Source organism: Pseudochaenichthys georgianus, chromosome 9 (genome assembly GCF_902827115.2).
Source record: "Pseudochaenichthys georgianus chromosome 9, fPseGeo1.2, whole genome shotgun sequence".
Lineage (NCBI taxonomy): Eukaryota > Metazoa > Chordata > Actinopteri > Perciformes > Channichthyidae > Pseudochaenichthys > Pseudochaenichthys georgianus.
The window spans coordinates 9591866-9618789 of record NC_047511.1 but is presented as its reverse complement, the minus strand read 5'-3'; the positions used below and the strand labels follow the sequence as shown (position 1 = coordinate 9618789).

The 26924-nt window shown below is 40.6% G+C and overlaps 1 protein-coding gene and 1 non-coding gene across 5 annotated transcripts in view; both read right to left on the bottom strand.

The window, feature by feature from the left end:
- Positions 1–24741, bottom strand: part of slc39a14 (solute carrier family 39 member 14) — a 37550-nt gene extending 12809 nt beyond the window's left edge. Inside the window, exons 1-5 of one of the 4 annotated variants that reach the window (XM_034091035.1) lie at positions 24538–24741; positions 9057–9145; positions 8786–8955; positions 7190–7542; positions 4519–4690 (exon numbers count right to left, since the gene is read on the bottom strand). In XM_034091035.1, the coding sequence (XP_033946926.1) occupies positions 4519–4690; positions 7190–7510 (493 nt within the window). In that variant the 5' untranslated portion in view covers positions 7511–7542; positions 8786–8955; positions 9057–9145; positions 24538–24741. Of the gene's footprint in view, positions 108–4518; positions 4691–7189; positions 7543–8785; positions 8956–9056; positions 9442–24537 lie in introns of those variants that run through there. The other 3 variants (XM_034091036.2, XM_034091038.2, XM_034091037.1) reach the window with 3 other exon arrangements.
- A 611-nt stretch (positions 24742–25352) lies between these two features.
- trnap-ugg (transfer RNA proline (anticodon UGG)) lies at positions 25353–25424 on the bottom strand. The gene has a single exon. It is a non-coding gene; the product is annotated as a tRNA-Pro (tRNA).
- Positions 25425–26924: the final 1500 nt, after the last annotated feature.

The window sequence follows — 26924 nt, the reverse complement described above, 5'->3', positions numbered from 1 at the left end:
GGTGAGCGCGTGTTTCATATAGCGCGTCTTCATCAGGGGCATGATGAAGACTCCGGTGAGGGAGAATAGATTGATGATTGTGACGCTCAGGAAACAAAAACCCCACACTAGAGGTTTGAGTGGCAGGAAGGTTGGATGGAAGAGGAAGATGTAACATTAAAACATGCACATATTATTATTTTTTTGCCCACAATACAGAAATATGCAAATTGTGAAAAGGGGTTGCAAGTGGCTTTTAAGGGTCAAAAGCCAGAAATGGGAACCACTGCTTTAACAAACATCTGTAAAAACTAAATAAGGTTAGTGAAAATGTGTTAAGACTTTTACTCTCATTTTTGGCTGAAGAACCTGTGAAGTTTATGGGAAAGAAAGGTTCAAATTAGGGGAGATTTCTGACCAATCAGATGCTGTTAAATACTGTACCTTCTCATAGTTAAGAAAGGAGACCGAATCTAGATTAGGGGGTTTGTGGTAACGCAAAGGTAAACCTCTATAAAGTACAACTCAAAAACAAAGTAAAAGTTTGCTTTTAAGTTAAAGTGCTATCAAAATGGTGCCCTTAAATTAGCGACAGTACATCTCAAATCTGGCCTGTCCAGCACCGACACAAATCTCTGATTGGTCCATATTCCACCTAGATCAATCTCGATCAACTCAATCACTAGTTCCATCAACTCCTGTTTTTTTATCCTGCTGACTTTCATAAAACGACCTGAAGTTATTCATGTTACAAGAAACTAGAGAACTCTTCTTCAAAAGAGATAACACGTAGTTTTGCGGGTCATTTGAAAACAGCCGGCCTGTAGGTAGCAGTTGATAATGAACATCTTAAAGCTCCCATCATATGCTTTTCTGGTTATTACCCGTCCCCTTGTGTGTTATGTAGCTTTGTCTGCATGTAAACGGTCTGCAGAGTCACAAACCCTCAAAGTACACCCTGTAGCGAGTAAAACTCTAAACACAGAAAAGACCCGTCTACGCTGCCCCAGAACGCCTCGTTGGAGATTTTTATTTTTCCATTTGTTTCTTCCCGGAACCAAAGTGGACCAATCCGCGGAGCTCCTCACACAGCAGGATCCCTTGGCGTCACTATCAAACGCAGTGGGGGGACCTTTAGAGCTCCCTGGTTGGTAATAGACAAGTTGGGACCCATTCTCACCGCGTTTATCAACCTTTTTCTTACTCAATATCAAGCCACACTTGTTGTTTTTACTTCGGCTGTGAGTGTTTGCGTGTGCTCAGGATGAGTAGCTATCACGCTGTATCGCCGACCCGGAAACCACACCAGTAAGCCAGCTCACTGAGCAGCGAGCCGCGCAACGTCCTGACCAATCAGAGCACAGGGAGGGGGAGGGGGGGGCAGGAGCTCCAACAAGCCGTTTAGGACAGAGTGAATACTGCTGAATACACACACTTTACAGAGATGCTGTATGAGAAACCAATGTGAGTTTGGAAGATTGCACAGTATAAATCTATGTTAGTAGACCTCAACAATGGAATTATGATCAGTAGAAAAGGCCATGACATGGAACCTTTAAGATAGTTGCTAGGCATGGTGTCAAAAGGGATAAAAAGTAGACATAAGCAAAGATAATACTAAATCAGCATCAACACCCTAAAACAAGTAAAATCGTGCCGTTTGTGCTTTGACGTTAACGTGACCAGTGATGTGTTTCGACAGTAAATCTGATCTGATTTTATGCCAACAAAAAAAATCTTTGCAAAAACATCACATTTAGGTAATGAGAAAGGATCAAGATATACGAGAGAGAGTTGAATTTCCATGGCTTCCGCCTCCCTGCTGCTGGCAGACCTTCACAGCCAAGGCAAAGAAAACAGATCTCAGGCCAAAATAAGCGGTCTACAAGGGCGAGTGTGAGGCCAGCTGAGGGAATGAGAGGGTGATAAGAAAAATAAACATGCATCAGTGGAAGGGGAGAGATAGATAACATATTTCTCCTCTACCCGATGAAGAATGAGATGAGTGCGGTTAAACTAACCGACATGTGAGAGTTGGTTTACCAAGGCTATGATGGCTTCATATATTTGAAGTTTATCAACTGTGTTACATAGTGATGTCACTATGTTGTTGGAAGTAAACAAAGGAGTCCGTTTGAGGCGGGAGGGGAGTGTGTGGGAGAGAAACTCTCTCTGGAGGAACTTTGGGATTTTAGCCCTTGCAGACCATTCACAAAAACCTGTATAAAGAACTACAGTAAAGGGAAAAACCCAAAATAGCTGAATAAGGCCATTTTAAGCTTTTTGACAATCGAGGGCCGGACAGAGCACAAGATGGCCACGTTCTCAAAGTCTGCCATCGGCTAGCTTCTTATGAGAGTCACATACTGCAATTCAAATGAAGTTTCCACTCAACTATAGCTCTTGTTAAATTGGATGGAGAGACCAAAATGACTTCCAGGGCTCGCAAGGACGTCCTAATGGTTGTGTAAAGTGAGCCGTCTGTGTGGAGTTACAATGAGTCAGCAGCCAAGGAAAGAGGAGCAGTTTGTGGCAGGGACGGTCTCCTGTCCCACTGTCTTTACCTGGAGGACATCTCTGCTTCCTATCTGATGTGCTGACTGAGGCACGATTTCAGGACGTGTTGCTGTTGTAGACAAACTGAGAAATCCAATCTGAGCCTTGGCTATCTGTGCGTGATTGTTATGGCTTTCATCTCGTTTGGGGACATCATGATAGCACTGTCTCCAGGCAACAATACACACACTTTGGAGCTCAGAGCTGATGGAGAAATGTGTTTGTTAAAGCCTCCATGTATTCGCTGAAAATACAGTTGTAAAAAAAAGAGAGACGAGGACAAACATTCAAAAGTTAGTGATTGAAAGAAATGATGATGCAGTCTCTCTAGAATAGGCAGAATGTAGTTAGTTACACAATGAACAGATACAAAAGCTGTGAAAAGAAATATCACCAACTGCAAAGTTGTTTACCAACAGACAACACAAATGCAATTAAGTACATTTAGAGTACAGTACAGTTAAAGAATACATTCAAAGGATAAGGCTGCCGATACCTTTTTCTTTAGTCAACAAATTCATTGGAAAGACCAAAACAAATATGATTAAAGGGGCCCTAATATGCACATTTTAAGGTTCATACGTTGTATTTAGTGTCTCTACTGTGACACGTCTCCATGCTTTAATGTTCAAAAAGACGTGCGTACTGCCTGTGCTGCAGCACCTCTTTTCACCCTCTGTCTGAAACCAGAGCCCAGTCTGCTCTGATTGGTCAGCTGGCCGTCTCTGTTAGGATTGGTCATGCTTGGAAAAATGTCCCGACCCTTGGCCTACAAGGTGTTGGAGCCCTAGCCAATAGAAGCTCAAGTGTTGCAATGTGACGCACTACGTTACAGAAGTAAACAAAGTATTCCAATGGAGATGCAGGGGGGGGGGGGGGGGGAGAGAAACTCCCTCTCGAGGGAACGCTGGGATTTTAGCCTTTGCAGACCATCAACATGCACAAAAACCTATATAACAAACTACAGGAAAGGGAAAACCCCAAAAGTCATAATAGGGCCTCTTTAGTTATTCAAATGATCATTGGAATATGCTCCTTTAGTACAATTAATTAATTGTTAGTTTTGGTCTTTTCATTGGATTTGTTGTTATCCTCTAGATCAGGGGTTTTCAAAGTGTGGGAAGGTGAGCCTCCCCTCAGAGAACATAACAGCCCCGCCCCCCCCCTTCCAATTATTATTATTATTATTGTTGTTGTTGCTATAATGCAGGGGCATTCAATTGCATTTCGAAGAGGTCCAGTAAGAGGGGGCGCTAGTGGACTGTCAACGGGGGGAGCCTCGCTGCGGGGAAACGGTGGACCTCTGTCGCCTGTCAGCGCAACTTCAATGATGCCGTTTAAAAACATAAAAAATGAAGGGCGGTGCCGGCCGTCAGCGAACCGAGCCCGCCGTCAACGGCCGTTCTGCAATTCTACAGATTCTACAGAGGACCAGTCCGCCCCAAGTGACACACGCTTTGTGCCAGACGCTGTCTCCTCTCTCACTTTAGGTAACTTCACTAAAAATCGATCCATGTTGCCGCTCGCATAATGTTAGCTGAAGTTAACTAGCTAGATTTCACTGTTTCTCGTTAAACAAATGTGATGCTGCGCCTCCCCTGAAGCTCTCTGGTATGAAGGTAGGTATGGTGCAAAATGCGAGAGCTTGTAAAACCTAATGTGAGCACTTGCAGAAAACAAATCTGAGCTTGTGTGCATACATTTACACTTGTATAAAATATCCACGTATCTGTGAACCAGATTTGAAGTCACAGAAGAAAAGAAAAAAGTGTTGTAGCTTGTAGACGCAGTCCCCCATTGTTGTTGTTGTATCATATCTGGCGCCCCCCCCGGGGAGGCGCGCCTCACACTTTGAAAACCGCTGCTCTAAATCAAAAGAATGTAACCTAGTGTTCATTACAGGAATCTTACAAGAAACATATGTTGATTGTTCTTAAGATCGATAAATAGCGTGTTAAAGATAAGTATCAAATCCGTGCTCACCTTCGGCGTCCGTTGGCCTGGGGCCAATGCTTGACTCCTCCTCTTTTTGCGCCCTGCAGGTGCCAGCATCCAGCTGCTGCAGCATGGTGGGGCACAGCTCCTGGAGGCCCTGCCCATCCAGCCGCGACTGCTCACTGATGCTGTAAATGGCCAGTGTGTCTGCAGCCAAGCACTGGAAATTAAAGTCAGCCAGTTAGCCCAAAGAAGTTAGTTTTTATTGCCAGGCTTAGGCAGTAACAGATTACATTTTGATTACTAGCAGGATTATAATGTTACAAAAAACAGCTTATAGTGTTTGTTGTAAAAGGATCAGATATTATTTCTTCTTTGTAAACTGTATTGTTCTGTAGGCTAAGTGTGAATCTATACGACGTCTGGCTGAATTTGCTTTATGGTTTTCATTTTCTTTTATTCAATAGCTGAACCTATATGTTCATAAAATAGTGTGTGTGAACTTAACTGTATGCCTTACACTAAAACGGATTGAGGTTGTACAAAATGAATCAGTATTCAGGCAACATTTTGATACTCAGATTAGGTTACTGAAACATGTTTTTTAAAGTAAGCCTTGTTTGGTTCCAGCTGGATTAGACCAAACAAACACATGTGAACTCATCACATTAGGCTTTGGTGTATTTGAAGTGTCATTCATCACATCATAAAAAAAGACAAATAGTAAGATGGGACAGTATTGAAACCAAGTGTTGATTATTTTCCTTAACCGACCCAAACCTAGTAAGTTTTCTGCTTCTTTTCATCAATTCTATATAAGTTTAAATAAAGCTAGAAATGGGCATTCATCCCCAAGGTGCCAAAAGATAGCTTGCCATTTGCTCACATTGAAAAGTCAATAGATGCTGTATCAGTGTAAATAATATTGCATTTCCTGAAGCTAAAACACAAGAGGTGCTTTTGACAACAGCAGTAAATGTATTCAATATGCTATTCAACGATTGTATGCTTTTGTTATAGTATTTTATGTGTATTTGATTTAATATGTTAGTCCACTAACTTAGTGTTTGCCTTTGTATCTGCGCTGTCTCTTTGCCCTAACACTGTACATCTACCTATACATAAAGGAGTTCCAATACTGACTATGAACTGTCCTCAGAAAAACAAGATACATTTCACTGTGGCATCTGTGAATAATGCAATGCCGTGTGTACAGAGATGAGTAGCTGCCTCTGAAAGCTCATTCCGGCGACACGTCACTAAACACGTGGCTGAAGCGTCTCACATCTTAACCACAACAGGATCTCCCTATGTTTGTGCTGTGTGACAGCAGCACACAATGGTGTGAATCCATTGCAAACGTCTGACCTTAACCTTTTGTTCCCTTTCATTTCTCAGAAGGGTTCAGAACTTTGCCAACATTAATCAGATTAAATCTATTCAAAAGCAGATCAGCAAGTGAGTCAATCATCGACGACAATAAGCATGGGAAATATGCTAAGTATTTCAGCTATTTGGTACCGGTGGCTCCCGCTTCCTCCAGGCGGGATTAAAGCTGGATTTACCGTGCCTGCTTCAGTGTGGCAGGGACGCTGAGGCTCCACCAAAAGAATTGAAACTGCTACAACTTTTTAAAAAAGAAGGTGAATACTCAAAAGGCTAAGGAGACACTCCATGGAGGATACAAGAACACCCTTACATCTCTTTAATGTTACAAATGTTTAGAGATTAAGTGATTTAGAAACACCCAGAATTGAGATTAATTTAAATAGCCTTTAAAGAGCCACCTGCTTAATGGCTAGAGTTTGAATTTACCAGCCATTCAAAAGATTACCATGTTTTTTTTTGTGTCTGGTGGTGAGTAATGCAAATATCGTGCCGTTTGCATATTTGACCAACATTTGGAAACACCCATGCTGGTAACATAATGCTAGGGTTGGGTCATTTTTGGGTGGTTCTTTTGACAATTAGATTTTTTTTATTTTGCTAATTGAATGTTCCTCAACCAAAGACTTAAGCTGCTTTCACATGATGCGCTGTAAAACACACGCACTATAATATCGCCAATTCCAGTTGTTGAAAATGTCGGCATTTCGCCCAACACTATTTGATGCATCAAAATATATGTGCAGCTTTGTTAGAAAAGATTACTTTTACTCGTGCAATTAACCCAAGATCAAAAGAGCATGAGCACAGATCTGATTTGACTGCATTTAGACCAAGTCCCACTCTTTCAGAAGATCTCTAACGCATAATGGGACCACCTTGGAGCAAGTCCATGTCAGGAGCCATCGTTAAAGAAGGCCATAAAAGGAACCTTATCACCTATAGGGTTAGGGAACTGCAGCTCTGATATGATGACTCTGAACCAAGCTTTGTATTCCGCAGCAAGTCCCACGAATTACATGATCATTCAATTGACAAGAAAAAACCACAATATCAATAGTTATTATAATGTTGTAGTATATAAAATATCTTTGGGTTTTGACTGCTGGTCAGCAAACAAAGAAACGTGGGCTATTTACTGACATTTTTCAGTTTAAAAGATTGATTCACACTGAAGGGATAACAGGGAATAGTTGTGTGAGTAATGGTCAAAGACGGACTGTCGTCTCTACTCGTGTCTCCTAATGAACACATCAAATCATATCAAGGTAAAACAACATTTGACTGTTTCATATATTCATATTGCGAACACAAGATGTGCTTTTGTTCTCACCTTGGAGCTGTTGGCTTTGGGGGGCGTGGTTGTTTTAGGTGTCTCGGGCACATTGCTGCTGATGTTGTCCCCTTCAGCCTGACCCTGGCTGAGCAGGGCCAGCAGGGAGCGCAGCTGGGGCACCGTGATGGTGCTGTTGTCCCCATAGCGGGACAGCAGGTCCTGCAGCACCTGGGCAGGGGACTGTGTCTGACCTTCCCCCTTACATGTCACCTGGTCAAAGGGGCAGAACAGGACAGCCAGGGCCAGAACAAACACCAGCTTGGACTGGAGGGGGGTGATGGTCACTGCGGCACAGCCATGAGGTGAGCAGATAAGCATGGCTTCTTCACTGGCTGGGGGACGATGGTGACCTGGGGGGGTCGAGGATAAGAACAATAGTTGAACCAAACCTTTGAAACGACAAATACAAAAAGCTGATACTCTTTACACAGAAGGCAGCTAGAGCTCAGTCTGTAGGGACTTCAAAACAAATGGTCGCTAGCTCAAGTCCAGATTGGTGTCCAGGAGTGGGAGGGAACTTTGGGATTTTAGCCTTTGCCGATAATGAACAAAAACCTATCAACTACAGGGAAGGGAAAACCCTAACCAGCTGAATAGGGCCCCTTTAATGAACGCATGTGTATAGGTCCTGTTTGTGCATGTGTTTACTATGTGTGATTGAATCTAAATAACAGAGCTCAAATAAACGTTTCCTTGGGAATGATCTCTTCTTCTAAATACACTATATAGCACTGAATATAAACAGTGTTTTCAAAATAAATCCAAATACTTTTGTTGTAAAATTGTGGTTTTACTAATCTACACATACAGCAATAAATAACATTGCATAGATAAAAAAAGTTGATTAAAGCCTGAATGATGCTGATCAACTAACATGTCAAGACAAGTTTAAAGAAACACTTGCGGCCCATTTTTAGTAGTCCCAGAAAACTGTGGGTCAGAACCATTGACTGCAGAGTCAGAACTGAAAAAAGGGAGCATTGATAACTATACTATGTACTGATATTTATTGCTTTGCGTTGCGTAGAAAAGGGGTGCTCCTATAGCAAATGAAACCCCCAAAGGGTTCAAAGGCCCAGTGTTAGGCCGTTGCCTGAGGCTCAAAGCACACAGAGGGAGGAGGGAACTGGTGGGATAAATACAGCCGCCAATTACACACAATTACACACAATTACAGACAATTATAGCACACATTCACCACACAATACACCAAGGTAATAACCCAGCAAAGGAATACAGTAACGCTCTATAAACACAACATGTACTGATAATTCATACTATCTGAACAAATACTTTAAAGTGATATCAGCTTTTATTATAGTGCCGGTTTCAATTCACACACAGCAGGATTACAAACAATTTTTTTATAAATCAGCCAAAACATTATGCAAGCATGTCAACTGCATAGTGCATGCACTTTAGCCATCTCCGACACACACTTCAAATGTACACAGCACACACACACATATGGAAAACTGTTCCCGTGTGGTTCAACGCACAGAGCACTGATTCATTACAGTGCAGCCGGCAGGTCCACATGCAAAAGTGGGCTGAATAATCACACCCATTCATTTGTGTGTGAAAAACGCTCACCTTTTCCTACAGAGCCTCTAATGATAGCTGGGTCTGTCTGCCTGGAGGCTCCGGGCGTGCCGAGTAATGCCCACAGGCTACCTGGGAGCAGCGAGGCGGTCTGGGGAAATAGCGAGCGGAGAGGAAGAAACGCCTGAAGAAAGCAGCAAGCTCCTCGGAAGTGCAGTGGACTGGAGAGGAGAGAGACAGACGGTAAAACAGAGGTTACGATTCACCGGTGGGGAAATCTGACAAGGCAGCTGCCATCTTCAATGTTCCGTATTCACTCTACCGTGGACTTCTTCAGATTCCAAACACTCCAGCACCGAGCCAAACCCACACCATTCCTTTTCTATCTGCAATGAGCTTCCCTGGTTAATCCTAAATAAATAAATGGCAATTTAGTTAGGAATCTGACAGGGATATACTGCAGCTGTATATGAGCTTAGGAACTCCAGAGAAGTTGTTTAGAAAGCCAGGAGAGTCGAAAGAAAATAAGACAGCCTCTCCTCTCTTCTTAAAAATACTGCTGAGATGCCCTTGAGCAAACAGAACTTGAAAATGGATAGTCTGTCTGCCTTCTCCTTCATGTAATAGGCATTTACTCACCAACGGTTTCCCTCTCTGAGGAGGCAAAAAGAAAACATCTACAGATGTAGCGCTTCGTTTCAGACGCCTACCCGGGCGGGTCCGTGATCGGCACGGGGTGGGCCCCTGCTGAAAAGGAAAACCCCCCCGCAGGACTTGAAACGCCCCCTTGATAAATACATTTAATTATAATGAAACCAGCAGCAATGGATCATGGATCCACCAGGGGGAGCCGTGAAAAGCTGCCACACTGGAACTCATGTGAAATAAACAGCTGATCTACAGGGATCTGATATAGCGGATATTTGTTAAGATCCATATATGTCACGGATAGGATCACATTCTGTGCTTAAGTAAGAGACATGTAATCATTTACTAAACATCACCATGTTTTCATTTAACAAAATAATGTTTAATTCACGTTGGCGTAATTTACGCCGCGTAAGTACAAAACCATCGCTATGTTTTTAGATCAGGAAATGCATCCAGGGTCAAACAAACGATGTTCGATCGTGATCCTCGTGATCATTTAATGTATCATATTTCGCGAGTTGAAATGAATGCACTACATTTAATCCACGTGAGTTTACAACAACGACAATAATCGCTTTGTTTTTATATCACATCCGACGCAGCGGCTCTCTACCGATCATCCTAATCCCACGGGCAAACAATAATATGTACAGTGTTCATAGTTTACTGTATTATTAGTGTCTAATATTACTGCTATAATAATCACACATTGAGTTGTTGAAATCAGACCGTCGTTTTTTTTAAACGCTCTGAATGAAACGGCAGCTCTCAGGTGATCAGCTGTGTGTTTACACAATAAAATATGCATAGTAATTTAATACCTTCCAACACACATTGTAAGAACAGTTCCGTTTCATATGAGTGTTGAGAGCCAATGTACCAATGAACTGTATCCTCCTCTACTTGCTTTATTTAGTGTTTTTTGGACGTATCTTTAGCTTCATTTGTTTCCCTTTCCCTGCACTTTGCTCTCATAAAAGTAAAAGTAAGAGGAGCTCTGAACCTTAACCTCCTTACTGTATGGCTGCTATTGTAACAGGCATTTTGTAGAATAGATCTACATTTTTCGAGTATAACAGATAACAATAATAGATACAAGTATTCCATTACAGTACGTCATTCTAAAGGAAAATACGTTATCCCTATTATGCTCATTCTCATGTTTCATTCATCATTGTATTTTATGCCTCTACTGTGACATGTCTCCACGCTTTTAATGTTCAAAAATCTCTTTTCACCCTCTGTCTGAAACCAGAGCCCAGTCTGCTCTGATTGGTTAGCTGGCCAGCTCTGTTGTGATTGGTAAACTGCTTAGAGATGTCCCGCCTCTAAGCACATCATGTACAATATGTTGGAGCACTAGCCAATAGAAGTGAGAGTGTTGCATAGTAGTGTCACTATGGAGTCCAGTGGAAACGTTTCAGGCAGGGGAGTGTGTGGGAGAGAAACTTTTAGTCTTTGCAGACAGTGGCGGAGTCAGGACATTTTCAGTGGGGTGTCAGGATGGAACCAGTGATCATTTTGGGGTGGCATTGAAATCACTATTATATGAACATAAAAATACATCTCACTAGAAAATAAGGGGTTATTTAAGGCACCTACAAGCAACACACCTCTACATTATTTGGGATTAAGCTAGTGGAGGAATAGATCAAATAATATCCAGTATATCCAACTATTTGTTTCTTATTCCCGCAGGCAAAGTATGAACGAAGCTGACATTATACAAAGGTAGTGCAATATACAGACTGTTTAGGTTATGGTGCTCAGCAGCACTCTGAGCTCATTCTCTCAGTGTATCATCAGGAATACAGACACACACACATCATTTGAATAAGAGTTTTTAAATTAAATGATAGGTTAAGAATAAACATCTTAAAGTAAATAACAATAGCCCTTAACCCTGTAAGGCCCCCGGTTGTAATTTTACAACATTACTTTAAGCTATCCTAAAAAAGTCAGTAAATGTTTTGTTTTTTTAAAAGACTACATTTACATAGTCAAAGGGTCCTTTTGTTCAGCCTCACAATGCTATTGGGTAGTCAATGTGTTATAGGTCCTGCCCTCTGGCCATACACACCAGGGATTTTGGGCCCCATGAAAAGATATCACATTGGGCCACACCACCAGGCCCAGGCCACGCCAACCAAGCACAATGCTGTAACCACACCTCCAGAACCCAACCCACTCATTTATGCTTTAAATAACTCTACCTGTACAGGCTTGCATCTATCTTGTAGTCCAATACTAACTGCACAATATTTACTGACACTGAGCGGTGAAAATATAACACTTATGGGGGGACAGGGCTGCTGTGTCTAGAGATGGATCTGTTGGTCCTGGCACCAGGGGGAGGCCTAAATAAACATGTTGTTAAAACTTTTTATTTATTTATTTATTTTGGCCCTGGCCACTCCCAGCCACCCCCAGCTCCGCCACTGTTTGCAGACCATTGGCATGCACCCACACTACAGGAAACACCAACATGCATAATGGGGCCTCTTTAATGAAATAAGAGATGGGAATTAGTGGGTTAGGGTTAGTTAGTTAATATTTCCAAAGTACTGGATTTGAGTTGATATACGTAAATGTATCAAACCTTTTTAACTTTATTTCCATGCCTTTTGCATAATATGGCATCAGTTTCTCTGTGACGCGAAGCTATGCTAAAATGAACCCTGGCAGGTGAAGATGAACGTGGGCTTTGTGTTTGTTTGTCCAAGTTAAAGTCGAGGATCATAACCACGCAGACGTTCGACATGCTAAGCCGTTACTTCATGAAAATCCTTTGGTGGTTTCCAGCACATTTTCTATTTTAAGTCTGGTTGGTTATATGGTTATAAAATATTGAACAAAAAAACCCTGTATTATCGACAGGAGTTGTGGCTTTACTTCCAACTATGAGCCCTGCTGGTCTGCCTCCAGCCCGCCTCTGGCTGCAGGAAATCAGCCAGAGGTAAAGTGATATGGCTCTCCTTCTCCACATTTATATTTTATTAAGAGAGATAGGAGAGGCAAGGTATTGGAGAACATTTTTAGGAGAGGCAGCAGCAAAACAAAAAGACAGCCATGCCCTGGATAAACATGGACCTTTTGATTGTTAACATGTGTGAACTACTGCAATCTCATATATGATGTATTCAACAAACACAGGTCAAAAAGCAGATACTTTAGCATACATATTACATATATTAATTAGACATGTAACAGTTATTACTGTGGACAATACCCACAGGAGCGATTTAAGCTTACTTCCTGCTTGTCCCGTTCTTGATAAGATTTCATTGGATGGTGATCATGGCAAAAATCATATTATAAGGCTAATGGTTCTTTTTAAATGCATGTTTTCTTTTTGTAGGTAGTAAAACTCATCATGGGTCAATTTTGGCCTATCAGTATTTAAGGTTTATTAAAATGATTCTGATTGATATCATTTTCAAATATAGAATCTGCTCTATTCACCAAAGAGCAAGATAACCAGATAACCAGTAGTGTGTTATGTTGTTGTTGTTGTTGTTGATTGTTTGTGCATGTAAAAGGCTTACATCCCAAAGTGCAATCCAGAGAGTTTCTCTGGAGTCCTTATTTTGCCGAGGAGAGATACAGGTCCAAACAGCATAGCTAAAAGTAAACACGAAAGGAGCAGAATCCTTCTTCACTGGACCTTTGCCTTGGTCTCAGTGTGACTACGGTCCAATTCAAACAATACAAACTGCTTTTAAATGTCAGCATGTCAGGTCAGACTGATGTCACCGCAATCTCAGACGCACGTGCATTTAGAGTCCAAGACCTATTTGTAGCAGTGGAGATAAAAGGGTGGCGAGGAAAGACAGCAGGCAGTCTGCAGAAGGGAAGTCCTTCACCACGACAATGAAGGTCGCTGCCATGGAGTTAAATATGAGTTTTACAAGAGAGCCAGCAGCAGAGGAGAATGAGAATAGAGTGGTGTAATGAGGTATTTGTGTAGATGGACCCAGAAGGCTCCCTGTAGGAAAAGCAATGGGATTGATCCAGAGTTTCCCACACAGACTATACTTGGGCGGGCCGCCCAGGTATATTAACGGCCACCCAAGTATATTTCGCGACCAATTTAATTTGTTTTTTTAATAACTCTTTTTTTTTTTTCGTCCGTGACCACGACGCCATCTGCGATCGATTAACTTGTGGACAATGATCCCTCGCTCTATGCCTCCTGTACCCAGTCCCGGACTGGCCATCGGGAAACCCCCCGGTCCTCCCGATGTTTGTTAATGTTTGCCTGTTAAGTGGCCTGCCTCACATAGGGCGACTGGCTGTCTACATGATGTGGCCTGCCGACATGGCCACTGTCATACAGATCATAAATCAAAGCCCTTGATTGGTCTCTGTGTGTCACTCAAGCTCGGGATAACCTCAGCTCAGGTGAGGTAAAGGACTCTCTGAGTGTTGAGATAGTTAACTTAGTCTAAGATCTCAGTGAGTCTCAAACGGTTTGTTAACCATTTATGTAAACACATATTTCCATTTGAGGGGTAGTGACTGATTAGTAAAATATGCATGAATAAAACAAAATGTTAACTAGGGGAAAAAAGGTAAGATACACTTTAAAAACTTGTTGAGAGCTACAACTAGTCTTTGCTTCTGCCTCAAAGAGGAGCAGGGGGAAAGGAGGAGAGGAGGGAGACAGGAGAGGCTGATTCAAGAGCCCAGACACACAACTATAAACAAGTTTCAGTGTTTTTTCATATTGGATATGGGATGTCATGTTATGGTTATGGCCATGATTTTATGATTATTGAAATGTATACAGTTCTGTTTCATATAGGTGTTCCCATAGATCTAGCCTCTTTATTTTCCCCTCAAAGTGCACCAGATTGATGCATTTAACTCCAAAATAAAATAAAAGATCTTCCCGGGGGAGCATGCCACCAGATCCCCCTAGGATTTGAGGTCCACCCCCACTTAAAATCACATTGATAGGTTCCTAAATACATTTATAATTTTTTTTTTAAATAGTAACCCATGTCCATATGTTTATTTTTGGGTAGTATATTTAAACTATAGGGATATCACTATGGGCCCTGCCTGTACCTGTTCGCTCTGCCATCGCGTGAAGGGTCTGCTAACAAGCGACCAACGGTTAATGTTGTTGCACGTCACAAAGGCACGTCACCTCAACCCCCCCCCCAATTATATTTCAGATCTGTGGGAAACACTGTGATCCATTGGATTTTGGAATATTTCAGAAGATAAGATATTTAGCACACCTTTATGATGCTTACGTATTGTGCAGCAGGATTCTTCCACATATTAGCATCCCTTTTATTATATTTGAAGCGTAAATCGCCAAGAGTAAATAGCTAACATTATGTTATAAACAACCTCACGGCCGCATGACTTCAAATCAACACCGCTGAGCTAAAGGCGGACTCGTGTTCTGCGTGATGACGTTGAGTAGTATAGTGTCAATTAGCCATTTGTTAGCTATCCCTGTTTTTTACAATACAGAAAAGCTTCAGACATTCCCCAGTGGGTATTTTTTGTCGTAGGGCAAAACTTGAACATGTCATATGCTTGTGTTAACCACAGCCCTTCTTTCAGGCTTCTAACCAAAAACACATTCAAGAAAAGTTGACTTCCACACAAGGGAGCCCAAAATTGAAAAAAACCAGACTCGTTTCCGGGTTTTAAGACTCATTCCTGCACTATTCTAAAGAGGGTAGAGAAGGATAGGAAAATGCTTGGTCACAGTCTGCTGGATTCAATTCCCAGAGGCAGGCAGATGGTTTTACTCTGCTCAGAATTTAAAATATGTCACTATTCTTATAAAGTCACCATGACGTTGCTGTTAGATAAGAAACCACAAACAAAACAGGCGACTGCTAGACAAGCCACGAGCTAGGATGTAATAAAGAAAGAAAAGGTGGTAAACAAACACATTTGACTTTCATCACCATTGTCACCAGGAAGTCTGAGCACCGAATTTGAGTGAATTAGCACGTGTGGTGATTATGCTTCATCAACAAACAACAGTGTTATGAGAATTAGCGTCACATCGTCTTCACACAAGAGAATGTTCCCTTGCCATCATCACCGCCTGCCTGAGAAAGCTCTTGATTGGTCACAAGTCTATCAGGAGCTGAGGCAGGAGACGCAGCTAATTCAAACACTTATCCACCAGCCTGTGAACGCCACATGGAAAAAAGAGATTAGAACAAAATTAGGTGCACGAGGGACCACTTTCTGCACTTGCCAGGATTTAAAAGCAAACAAATCGCCACCACTCAAGACAAACACCTTTCAACAAATGAGAATAATTTAGCTTCTATATGTAGCTTGGAAAAGGGTCGTTTTATTTAGAGCTGCTTATCAGTTCACCATTATGCCTAAAGAAAAGGAGTTTCCCTCAAGGCGAAGCAATCTATGACTGATAAAAGGGCTCATATAAACGTGGCACATTTCTCTGTACTAAAAAATTGTCAACCTGCTCTGTACTACTTTGATAGCAGGGTGTACAGTGTTTGTGTACAGCAAAACTCAACTTGCCTTTGGTCAGAATCTTGATTGAATTCCCCTGCAATGAAATGAATTGTCTTTAAAACAATTCAGTGGTGTATACAAGTGGATGAATAAAGCAAAAAATGCAAAACTTTGAACCAAACACCTTTAGTACAGTCATCGCCACATAAGGTCAAGCTAAAAGTGGACTGTGAGTACACCTCAAATGCATTTAAATTAATGTAGCCCAAAGACATTGCTTTGTCTTCTGGGCCCAGGAGTTCAAAACTTTTAATCTCAATCAGATCCGATCAGATTTTGAAATCCCATTTTTTGTGATCCAGGATCAGACAAATCGGCCTGATCTTGTCCCTGGAGTTCAAAGCAATTCAGGATAGGATCAGCCTGATCCAGATTCAGACTGTTCAAGATGACTAGATCCTGAATATCAGTGCTTTAATCCTACCGATCTCCAGCTAGTGGACATGAAAAATAATACAAGGAAGACAAGAGACCACATTGCAGAAACATCTATTGTCCGCAATTACTTTTGAAAGGTGATGACAGATGATGGACTTTTTTTTTGTTGAAGATATTTTTTCTTTAATCTAAATTACATTTGTGATTGACAATCTTTGTTGTGATACTTTCATGAGCATAAACATTTATGTCATCAACATTTGGTTGAAAACAAAATAGGCCACCACAAACGTGACCAAAAAATGAAAAATAAAATTGATTTGCCATGAAGGCTAAAAATGGTGTATTAATTAGGTAACAAACTTTGCCATCTTATTTATATTGAAACATATTTTTAAATAAATGGTACAGTACATTTTTCTCTGGTAATCCACTGGAAATCCACCCCTCTGCAGTGTTCTTACACCTTTTCAAAAGTCAAATTCAAGCACTTTGCATTTTCAAGGTGCATTTTCCAGCTTTTCAAGCATCTTACAGCTGTTGTAAATTACATATTTATATACACATACTCAAATGATTATTTCCCTACCTCACATTAAATCAGATGTTCTTTATGCTATAAACAACCAAATGTGTGTTTCGTGATAGCATTCTACACGAGGATGAAAAATTAAAGAAAAGAAAACTAAGTTTAATATTTCAAAATTAGTGACCTGTACATAGACTAGGCCTCCCATATAACCTGGCTGAGCCGATGTACAACAATCAGCCAAATAACTTTTCAATACATTATTGATTAATTGTTGGTAGTGAACGCAAGTCAGAGGTACATGGTGTACTTCTACTCCACTTCAGTTCAGAGGTACATGGTGTACTTCTACTTCTCTACAGTTCAGAGGTACATGGTGTACTTCTACTTCTCTACAGTTCAGAGGTACATGGTGTACTTCTACTCCACTACAGTTCAGAGGTACATGGTGTACTTCTACTCCACTACAGTTCAGAGGTACATGGTGTACTTCTACTCCACTACAGTTCAGAGGTACATGGTGTACTTCTACTCCACTACAGTTCAGAGGTACATGGTGTACTTCTACTTCTCTACAGTTCAGAGGTACAAGGTGTACTTCTACTCCTCTACAGTTCAGAGGTACATGGTGTACTTCTACTGCACAACAGTTCAGAGGTACATGGTGTACTTCTACTTCTCTACAGTTCAGAGGTACAAGGTGTACTTCTACTCCTCTACAGTTCAGAGGTACATGGTGTACTTTCCTCCACTACATGTATTTAATCCCTTTAGTTACTTCACAGATGAATGATGTGAAATCTAATCAAGTGTTAAATCAGACTTTAGTTCCACCTGGAGTAAATCCACCAGCTACCCTGCAGTATACAAAGCCATTCAGACTCGCTGCACCTTCACCAGCTCTGAGAACACTTTCATGATCAATCATTATAAAACATATCATATATATTATTCTGAAATGGACCAGTCTGCACAACGACTACTTTTACTGTCTTTCACTATATTTAGATGAGAATACTTTTCTATTTTCACTTGAGGAACATTTTGAATGCAGGACTTTTACTGTAACAGAGTATTCCTACACTCTGGTACTTTTACTAAGTACAAGATCTGAGTACTTCTACTTTTACTCAAGTACAAGATCTGAGTATTTCTACTTTTACTCAAGTACAAGATCTGAGTACTTCTACTTTTACACAAGTACAAGATCTGAGTACTTCTACTTTTACTCAAGTACAAGACCTGAGTACTTATAATTTCACTACAAGATCTGAGTACTTCTACTTTTACTCAAACAATATCTGAGTACTTCTACTTTTACTCAAGTACAAGATCTGAGTACTTCTACTTTTACTCAAACAATATCTGAGTACTTCTACTTTTACTCAAGTACAACATCTGAGTACTTATCCACCTCTGGTAGTGCATTAGCCTGAATTGTAGCCACAAAATCACGCAGAGCTGCATACAAATAGACTCACAATGGTAACAAGTGGAAAATAATATGTACAAATGTGTACAATGATTTTAGGTAATGTTGACTACTCAAGACTCCTGACTTATACATCTCCAAAGGAAGACTGTGTTCATTCTACAATTACATGGGATTAAAGCAAAATGTAGTTTTAATTGTATAATACTTCAATTTTATATAAAAGACAGTTTGTTTTCATGTTTTCAAATAAACAAAGTCTTGGCTTTCAGAATATTAAACTTGTTTCGGCAAATTCAGATGATAAATAAAACTTTGAAGCTTCGGCATGATTACAAGCAGAGAACGGACTAATGTAACGTCACAGCAAGCATAACAACAGCCGGTGTTTCTTGTGAGTGTTTTCCCGGTACACAAACGCAAAAATACACAAACACACTCGCGAGCTTCCCCGAGACCAGTAATGCAAACGAAAATGTGTCTTCGGGTCAATGCGACTGATTTCGATAGAGTAAGTCACATTTGGTTTAGGCACGAAACATACTACCAGTAGAAATGCATTGCTTTCAAAATCACTCTGTGTCGAATCAATAGATTATATTTTGTGACTATAACACGAAATGCCGTGAGAGCTTCATCCTCTGAACACCACACGATGGCGACTGTAACGCACATAACATAGGTACGCTCCTCTGAAATGATTGTCCCCTGCAATTATTATTATCCCTCATGGAGTTCGCTATTCTGCTCGCTAACGTTAGCTTAAACACACGTAACATGCAACGTTAGCCTAATCTAAAATGCTCTACTACGGCGTACCTTTCATGTTGCTCGTCAGCGCAGACTCTCGCATCGTTATTTTTGCAAACTTTGCAGGAGGCTACTCGTGGGCTTGACCCTCGTCTTAGCCATGGCTTGTATTTGTCTTCTGCTAGCCAACGCTCGTTGAAACTGCAACCTCCTGGCATACAGTCATCTATCTCTCATCAGAATGCCCAGGTCACACGTAACACAAACACTTGCAGGTCGCGCGCATAGCGCGGGAAGGCCGCAGCGGAGATGTTTTATGTAGAAGAGAAGCAATTATTTCTTTTAATCTAAAAAGCGAACTATTCAGTCAGACAGCAATTTATTGTAAAAGTAAAGCATTTACATTTTCAAGCACTTTATCTCAATTTCAAGCACCATTCCCAAAATTCAAGCACTTTCCCAACCTTGAAAACACCACGTCAAATTTCAAGCATTTTCAAGGATTTCAAGCACCCGTACGAACCCTGCCTCTGGTGGGATCAAGATAATCCAGTTTTTTGGGATCAAACTGATCCCAATCCTGTGTTGTCGGTTTGAACTACCCGTTTTGAAGATTTGATCCAGATTAAAGCTTGGATTGGATTTCCTGATCTGATCGAATATCAAAGTGATCCTAATCCTGTTTTTTGGTTTTGAACTCCCCAAAATCCAAATCTGATTTGATCAGATAGCGATTAAAAGTTTTGAACTCCTGGGCCCTGGATACTAAATAATCAGATGTTTATGTAATACATAAATAGAAAAAGACTGGCGCAAGAGGAATAAAGTAAAGACACAATCTTATGGATCAAAAAAAGTTTCTCTTAATGGCGCATTTCCATTGCAGGGCCTCGCTCGCCTTAGTACGGTATAGTTAGGCCTTGTTAGGACTGGCTCACTTTATGATGCGTTTCCATCACAGTTTAGTAGCTGGGGCAGTAACTATAGTAACGCAGTGTAGGCGGAGCCGTGACATCATCTTCAATGAGAACCACAGAAAAACAACACAGCCGTTAGCTCTTAGCACACAGAGCTCACAGCTCCTCATATCTGTTCAGAAACTAGACAAAAGTTAAACAAGTACAAACACAGACTGTCTGTGTCATGGCGAATACAGTCGCTGGTTTATTTATGTCTGTAGGCCGTTGTTGTGAGTGTGGACGGTCGGAGCATATACGGCGTTAGCTTAGTTTTCAGAAAACACGCATTTTAAAAAGGTTTTTTGCCTGCCGTCTGTCTGCAGACTTGTCAAAGCATTAATTCATGGTTTTTATTAACCGGCATCAGTATGTTGTTACTTCGGCATCATTTTGAAACGTGTATTACAATTAAATCACGGTCAAATATGTTCATCTTGTTGTAGTTGTAGCCCCCTTGCCAGCGATTCTCTCTCTAGTTTAGCATACTCAGCCTGGTTGTTGGCCCGCTAAGAACCTTGATTTTATGCGGCCAGAAAAACTGTGAAATAGTACCCGCTAGCCGGAACTATGCCAAGTGGAAACGCAACCAAAACGGGCCATGCACGGCACGGCACGCTTAAACCGCGCTGTAGTGGAAATGCGCCATAAGTGGACACATTTGAGGTGGAAGAGGCTACCACATTACAACTTATTTCATCAAAAAAGTCAGCAACCACGAAAAGTATTTAAGCCTGCATTTTAAAATGAATTTCTTTATAGATTATTCAACTGGTAGCTTTCTTTCTATATTCATTGTTTGTTCTCAAAATTTCAGAAAAATGTGTCAGGTCATGTTTTGCCAAAAACACAAAGATATTCAGCTAACTGACAAGACACAGAGCATCTTTTGAAATGGATATCATGATTATTTATTCGATAGGTGTGGTGATCCCACCCTTAAAGTCAACAGAATGTGTTTAACTATCTGCAGCACCTACATATCCCCTTAACAAATATGACAGTTATTGTTACCTAGTTCTCAAAGTGCCACGTGTGTGGAAGTCGACTCAGAATCAGACCCCAGCTGTGGTTACTCTCCTTAGTGCTCCTCTCAGCTGTTCTGGTGTCAGTATCAGAAAAGATACATGTCTGATCATTCTAAAGCATAAAGCAAGGCATGTTAAATAGCACATTGGGCTCACAAATCTAGTAAATCTAGCAAGTTAAAATGTAGGAAAAAACAGCACTATTGAACCCGGATAAAGCATTGCCTACCTTTTATGATTAAGGACACAAATGGCAGCAGTCCCTCGCTTGTTCCCTCACAATTTAGAGCAATATGTTTCTTAGAGAGAGTGTGGTTCGTCTCTCACATCTGTGCTCTCCACTGTTTCATCAGGGTTCACTTTATAAACCGTTAGAGCAGGGGGATGTTCACCTGAGCATCGACTCATCCACCTTCACCCAAGGCCCATAATTATTGCTAAGTCCTCAGGCTGATATCATAAACCAAGACTATCATTAGATGAGAGAAGGATGGCTACAGGCATGATGTCGGGGTTCACTTAACGAATTGTCTACTCATCCTGAGTGTACAACAAGGCACCATTCACCATCAATTAAAGGGTTCCAACATGACTTGGTTTGTCTCAACCCCTCACTTTTACCCAGAGGTCAGCTTAGAGGTCAGAGACCAGGAAGCAGAAAGCCACAGGGCACATGTAACCTACTTCCTGCACCTGAGAACAGTTATGAAGGGTCAGTTTTAATTTGTTTTACAATTGTACAGTTCTGAAATACATTTGAAAGATACTTTTGGTTATTTTGAGTTACATTCATCCAACAGGAGCAGTTTTAAAAAAAAAATGAATACATAACTGATTACCAACACCCTAAATCTCAGCTCTTCTTGAAATGGCAAACATTTCAGTTTTGATTCTGATTGCAGTATTGCTCAAGCTGCAAATGTATTTGAATGGCTTTTCTGTGGTTTGAAACCAATTCCATAAAGAAGGCTCTACAAATTATGTATACAAGTAAATTGTTGCATTGTTGGAAGAGCCAGGGACTTAAGAGGTCCTTCTTAAAAAGGGCACTATTTTGCTTTTGGGGGGGGGGGTTCCCTTTTCCTCCCTTTCCACCGAAATGATTCGGTACGGGCCCTTCGGTTCGGTACACGTGTGAACGAATATAACGTTAAATGTAAAAAATTGAGAACGTTAACAACTTTTTGGAAGTAATCTCAGGTGCAGCGTCGCAGCGTTCAGTGTAATTTGCTCACGTTGGGTTCAACGCGTCATAGAGCAAGCAAGTCATTTCATTGGACGAGAGGCACAGGGATACGTTCAAATGTAGTCAGTCATTTGAGGAACTGTCGAAATGGCGAACGCAGATAAAGTTGAGCTCGAAAATCCTCCAGCATCATTGAAGTCTCCGGTTTGGGAACATTTTGGTTTCGCAGTTACGTACAAGGATGACGGACAAAGACAGGTGGACCGAACCAAAGCTGTTTGTCGGCATTGTTCAACTAAAATTGGTTAAGCGGCTGGCAATACATCAAACTTGCACACTCTTGAAAAGGCATCACCCGAACGTGAATATCACCGGTACCAAAAAAAAAGACTGAAGTGCAAACCCAACTCCCACTAGCATTTAAGCCTCCACCGCTATTACAATGTTGCCATGTTAGCAAAGCGCTACCTGGCTGTATCTGCTACCTCTGTCCCTAGAGAGGGTGTGTTCTCCACAGCAGGAGACATTGTTAGTGCCAGCAGATCTGCCCTTTCGGCAAGCAATGTGGACAAGTTCATCTTTCTTTAAAAAAACATGAAAATACAATGACAAGCACGTCCTAATGTCAAACTGGCTGCTTAGGTACTAGTACAGTTCAAATACAGATTATTTCAGTTCATCGAAATGCTGCACCTTAATGTTTATTTTATTTATACTTTGTATTTGAGTGAATATTCACAGTTTAATAATAATTAAAAACCCCCAAAAAATATTTCATGTTTTTTGATCATTTTTTCTGCTGTACCGAAAACGTACCGAAACGAAATTTTTGTGAACCATTACACCCCTAGTCAGAGTATACAGAGACATTACATACAAACATGAACCTGAAAACGAGCAAAATAGAGCACCTTTGTATCTTAAATCTTCCATTGCATAGACCTGGAAGAAACAAATGACTGTTCTAGGTTTATCATGGTCATCTTTCTGAACCATGATTGCTAGTTCTCCTCAGGGATTTGAGCCCTTTTCTCACCACTACAGAGACCACAGGAAGGCTGTCAGATGACTGAGACTTCTTTATAATTATGCTGACTGTTTCAAAATCAGACGGTGTTGTAATGTAACTAAGCATGTGTAAAGTATTCCCTTATGTGCTTAAACAATACTTAATTTCTTAGGCTAAACATATAGATTATGATACATTGCTGTATATTAAACTACACAATAGTATATTAAAAATAAAAAAACACAACCTTTAACATTTGTAGCAGTAACATACAACATATACATTAATGCAGCATTTATAATAATAACCAGTGATGTTAAGTACACTTTACTCAAGCACTGTGCTTAAGTACAATTATAAGGGATTTGTATTTCCCTTAAGTATTTCGATATTATGAAACTTAGTACTTGTATCCCACTACAATTTAGAGGTAAATCGTGTACTTTTACTCCAGTACATTTATTGAATACTTTTAGTTAATTTGCAGATTTGGATTAATGATGTGAAATATAATAAACACTTAGACTTTAGTTCCACCTGAGTAGAACTCAACAGCTACCCTGCAGTATACAAAGTCATTCAAACTAACTGCACCTTTACCAGCTTTGAGAACACTTTAATGCATCAATAATTAAAATCAAAATATATATTATTATGAAATGGGACGATCTGCATATTGAGTACTTCTACTTTGTGTACTTTAAGTATATTTTGATTGCAGGACATTTTACTCAAATACAAGATCTGAATACTTCTTCCACCTCTGATGATAACAAATAAACATATCGTAAAATACTGACAGGGACCACATACTGTACAATACATAGCTTTGATCCTTTATGTAGGCTGCATTCTACCGATACATACTGACTTAAGTCATGTTTTGAATGCAGGGTTTTTCCTCCTATTAGTATGTTGACAGAGTGGCATTATTGTAAAGTAAATTATCTGATTGCTCCTTCCCCATCAAAAACAGGAATGATTTTAAGGGGTGCATAAAACACTAACCTACCCTAAATTAGACTATGCTTTGAATAGAGGATTGCCCATTGAAAGCTTTCCCTATATCTCGCCTTTACACCCACAAGTTTGCCTTCGCACTATTTTTGATTTGTATTTTCACAATAGTAAAACACCGAATGATGGATACAAGTAAATGAGCAAGATCATTTTAGTCTTTCTTTAGCTACCTTAGGTTAGCTTCTATAGCAAGTCTTGACTCAACCCCGCTCGACTAAGCTAACCAAGTGCGAGAAACCTGATATTTGAATATACGTCTCACGGTGAGCCGGTTACAGTTAGCTAGCTAAGGAAGAGCCAGAACACTAACCGGCTTCTTCCTATTAGCCGTGACAATTAGCTTACCCGGTGATGCTGTGAGGGCAGAAAACAGCTTGACGTCCACTCCTCTGAGCAGTTAGCGTCCTCTCTTTTTTTCTGACAAGACCAGAAGTGTCACACAAACACACACGGGTAAATAAAATGTCTCTTGGTACGTTCACTCATTCACAGACGGACAGATTTGTCCTCCCATTCAATCACATCTCAGCAGCAGCAGCGTGGAGGATGTAGGGGTCATGCCGGCTGGTGACGTAGACACCTCCAGGTTTTGCAAACGGCTTTGTCTCCCTCTCCTGGCCGATAGTGAGTACTTTGCTTTCCATTGGGCATTATTACAAATATAAAAACACATTAAATGTATTTATTTTAAATATAATGTGTTATGAAAAACAGCACTTTAAACCATTGCATTTATACATGAAACAACCATAGACTTGTTCGACAATGAAAATTATCCTTAAAGATCACAACATAAAAAGGAAACATACACTGTATAGGCTAGACATAACCGTGAACAAGGGAGATGTATGCTATAACAAATACTATACACAGTACACATTTTTAAATGTTTCCGATTATTTCAGGAGTCTTAATACGTTTTTTTATTGTTTGCTAAACAGAGTAAGAGAAATGTTTTATTGAGAAATGTTCAAAGACTTGACCTACTTCTGGTTGGCTTGGATATACTCAGTGCCACGTATGCGGATACTTGTTACTGTATACAAGTCTAACTCATGGTTTTATCATATTAATATTAGAAGTATTATATAAGTGGTGAGAAAGAACATCGTGTTCAGAAACCATGCGATGTATAAATGTAGTAACTTGAAACAAACGGTGGGCTCGTCCGGGATTTGAACCCGGGACCTCTCGCACCCAAAGCGAGAATCATACCCCTAGACCAACGAGCCATACTTTTACATGAAGATGTTTGCAATCAAAAACTAAAACTGTTTAAATGATTAAAGGTATTGAGGCTTTCTAGCAATTGAATGGCATTACACGTATTTCCAAGTACAGCCTTAGGAAGTGCAATTGTAGCTATAATTGCTACTGGGTCATTCCAGAATTGGAGGACATTTCATGTCCCCCATACAAAAAAATCTAATAATCCATGCCCAAAAAGCGAAAACATGCACTTGTTGTGTTAAACATACTTGTCTTGAAACAAAATGTAGCCTCTATAAAGTTGTAGAAAAAGTGGTTTCAAAATATTATTTAAATCAGGGGTTCCCAACCTTTATTGTGCCAAGGACCGGCAGATCCATACAAAAAAAATCGCGGACCGGTTGTCAATTTTAACTGATTTGAATATTTACTCACCACCAGCAGGTAGCAACAGAGGCTAATTGTATGTAACAGCCTGAACAAAGAATATGCATCCAAAACATTAACAACGTTTAAGGGTGTGTTCACACCTAATAGTCCGCTCTCTGGTGCGCACCAGACAGTGGCGAGCCGTGACTTTTATACCTAGGCCCTCTGACCCCCCCTTCCCTCGAAAAAAAAGAAGAGATATTACGTCTCAACGTATACTTCAGCGGAATATCAAAACAGTGGTCCGGGGTGCAAAACGCATCAATGACAGCGACCCTCTACCACACAAAACAACACCATTTATATAAACACCTATCATGACAGGGCACCCACAGCCAAGTAACAATTACAAACGAATTAAGTCGGCACAGCGGCCCGCATTGAAAATGACTTGGGCCTACCTTTGATGATCAAATCACTGAAACACAAAGTCCATCCTGTCCTTTTGGATGAAGCACTTGCGGGTCATGCAGCTGATCCTTTGCCACTCCAGTTTATCATTGTAACTCAATCTTGAAAATGACTCGGTTAATAATTTCGCAACGATGTCATCACTATCACTGAAGTGAGCCATCATGAACGAACTTATGCTAATCATAAATCTATCGATTAGATTTATGAATCAAAAAAAGTAGGATAGACATGTGGATATTATCCGGCTGAACACAACGTGCATTTATCTAACAGGTTCGTTTTCCACAGACCTTATTTCGAGCTATTTTCCAAAATCCTGTGGAGAAATCCCACTGCTTTCTGTCGAGGGAATCCGAGCGAAGCTTACTTCTGGGTTTTAGGACGCGTCACTGCACCACTTGCATAGACCTCACAGCGGGCGGAACCTGTCATAAAGTCCGTGAAAATAAAGCCCGCCCATTTAGAGGGAAGATATGATTGGTCAATTGTACTGTCATTTGACATTACTCTCTCGTTGAGTTACTATAGCTGGCCCTCTGTGAATGTAGAGCGGGACCAAGCTCTCCCGTCTTCACAGTAACTCGCAGAGACGGCAATTAACCCTTCACATTCCAACAGAAACTGAACAGGCAGATTCGAAAGATTTATTTCTTTGGAAATATTATTTTAAATACAATTAA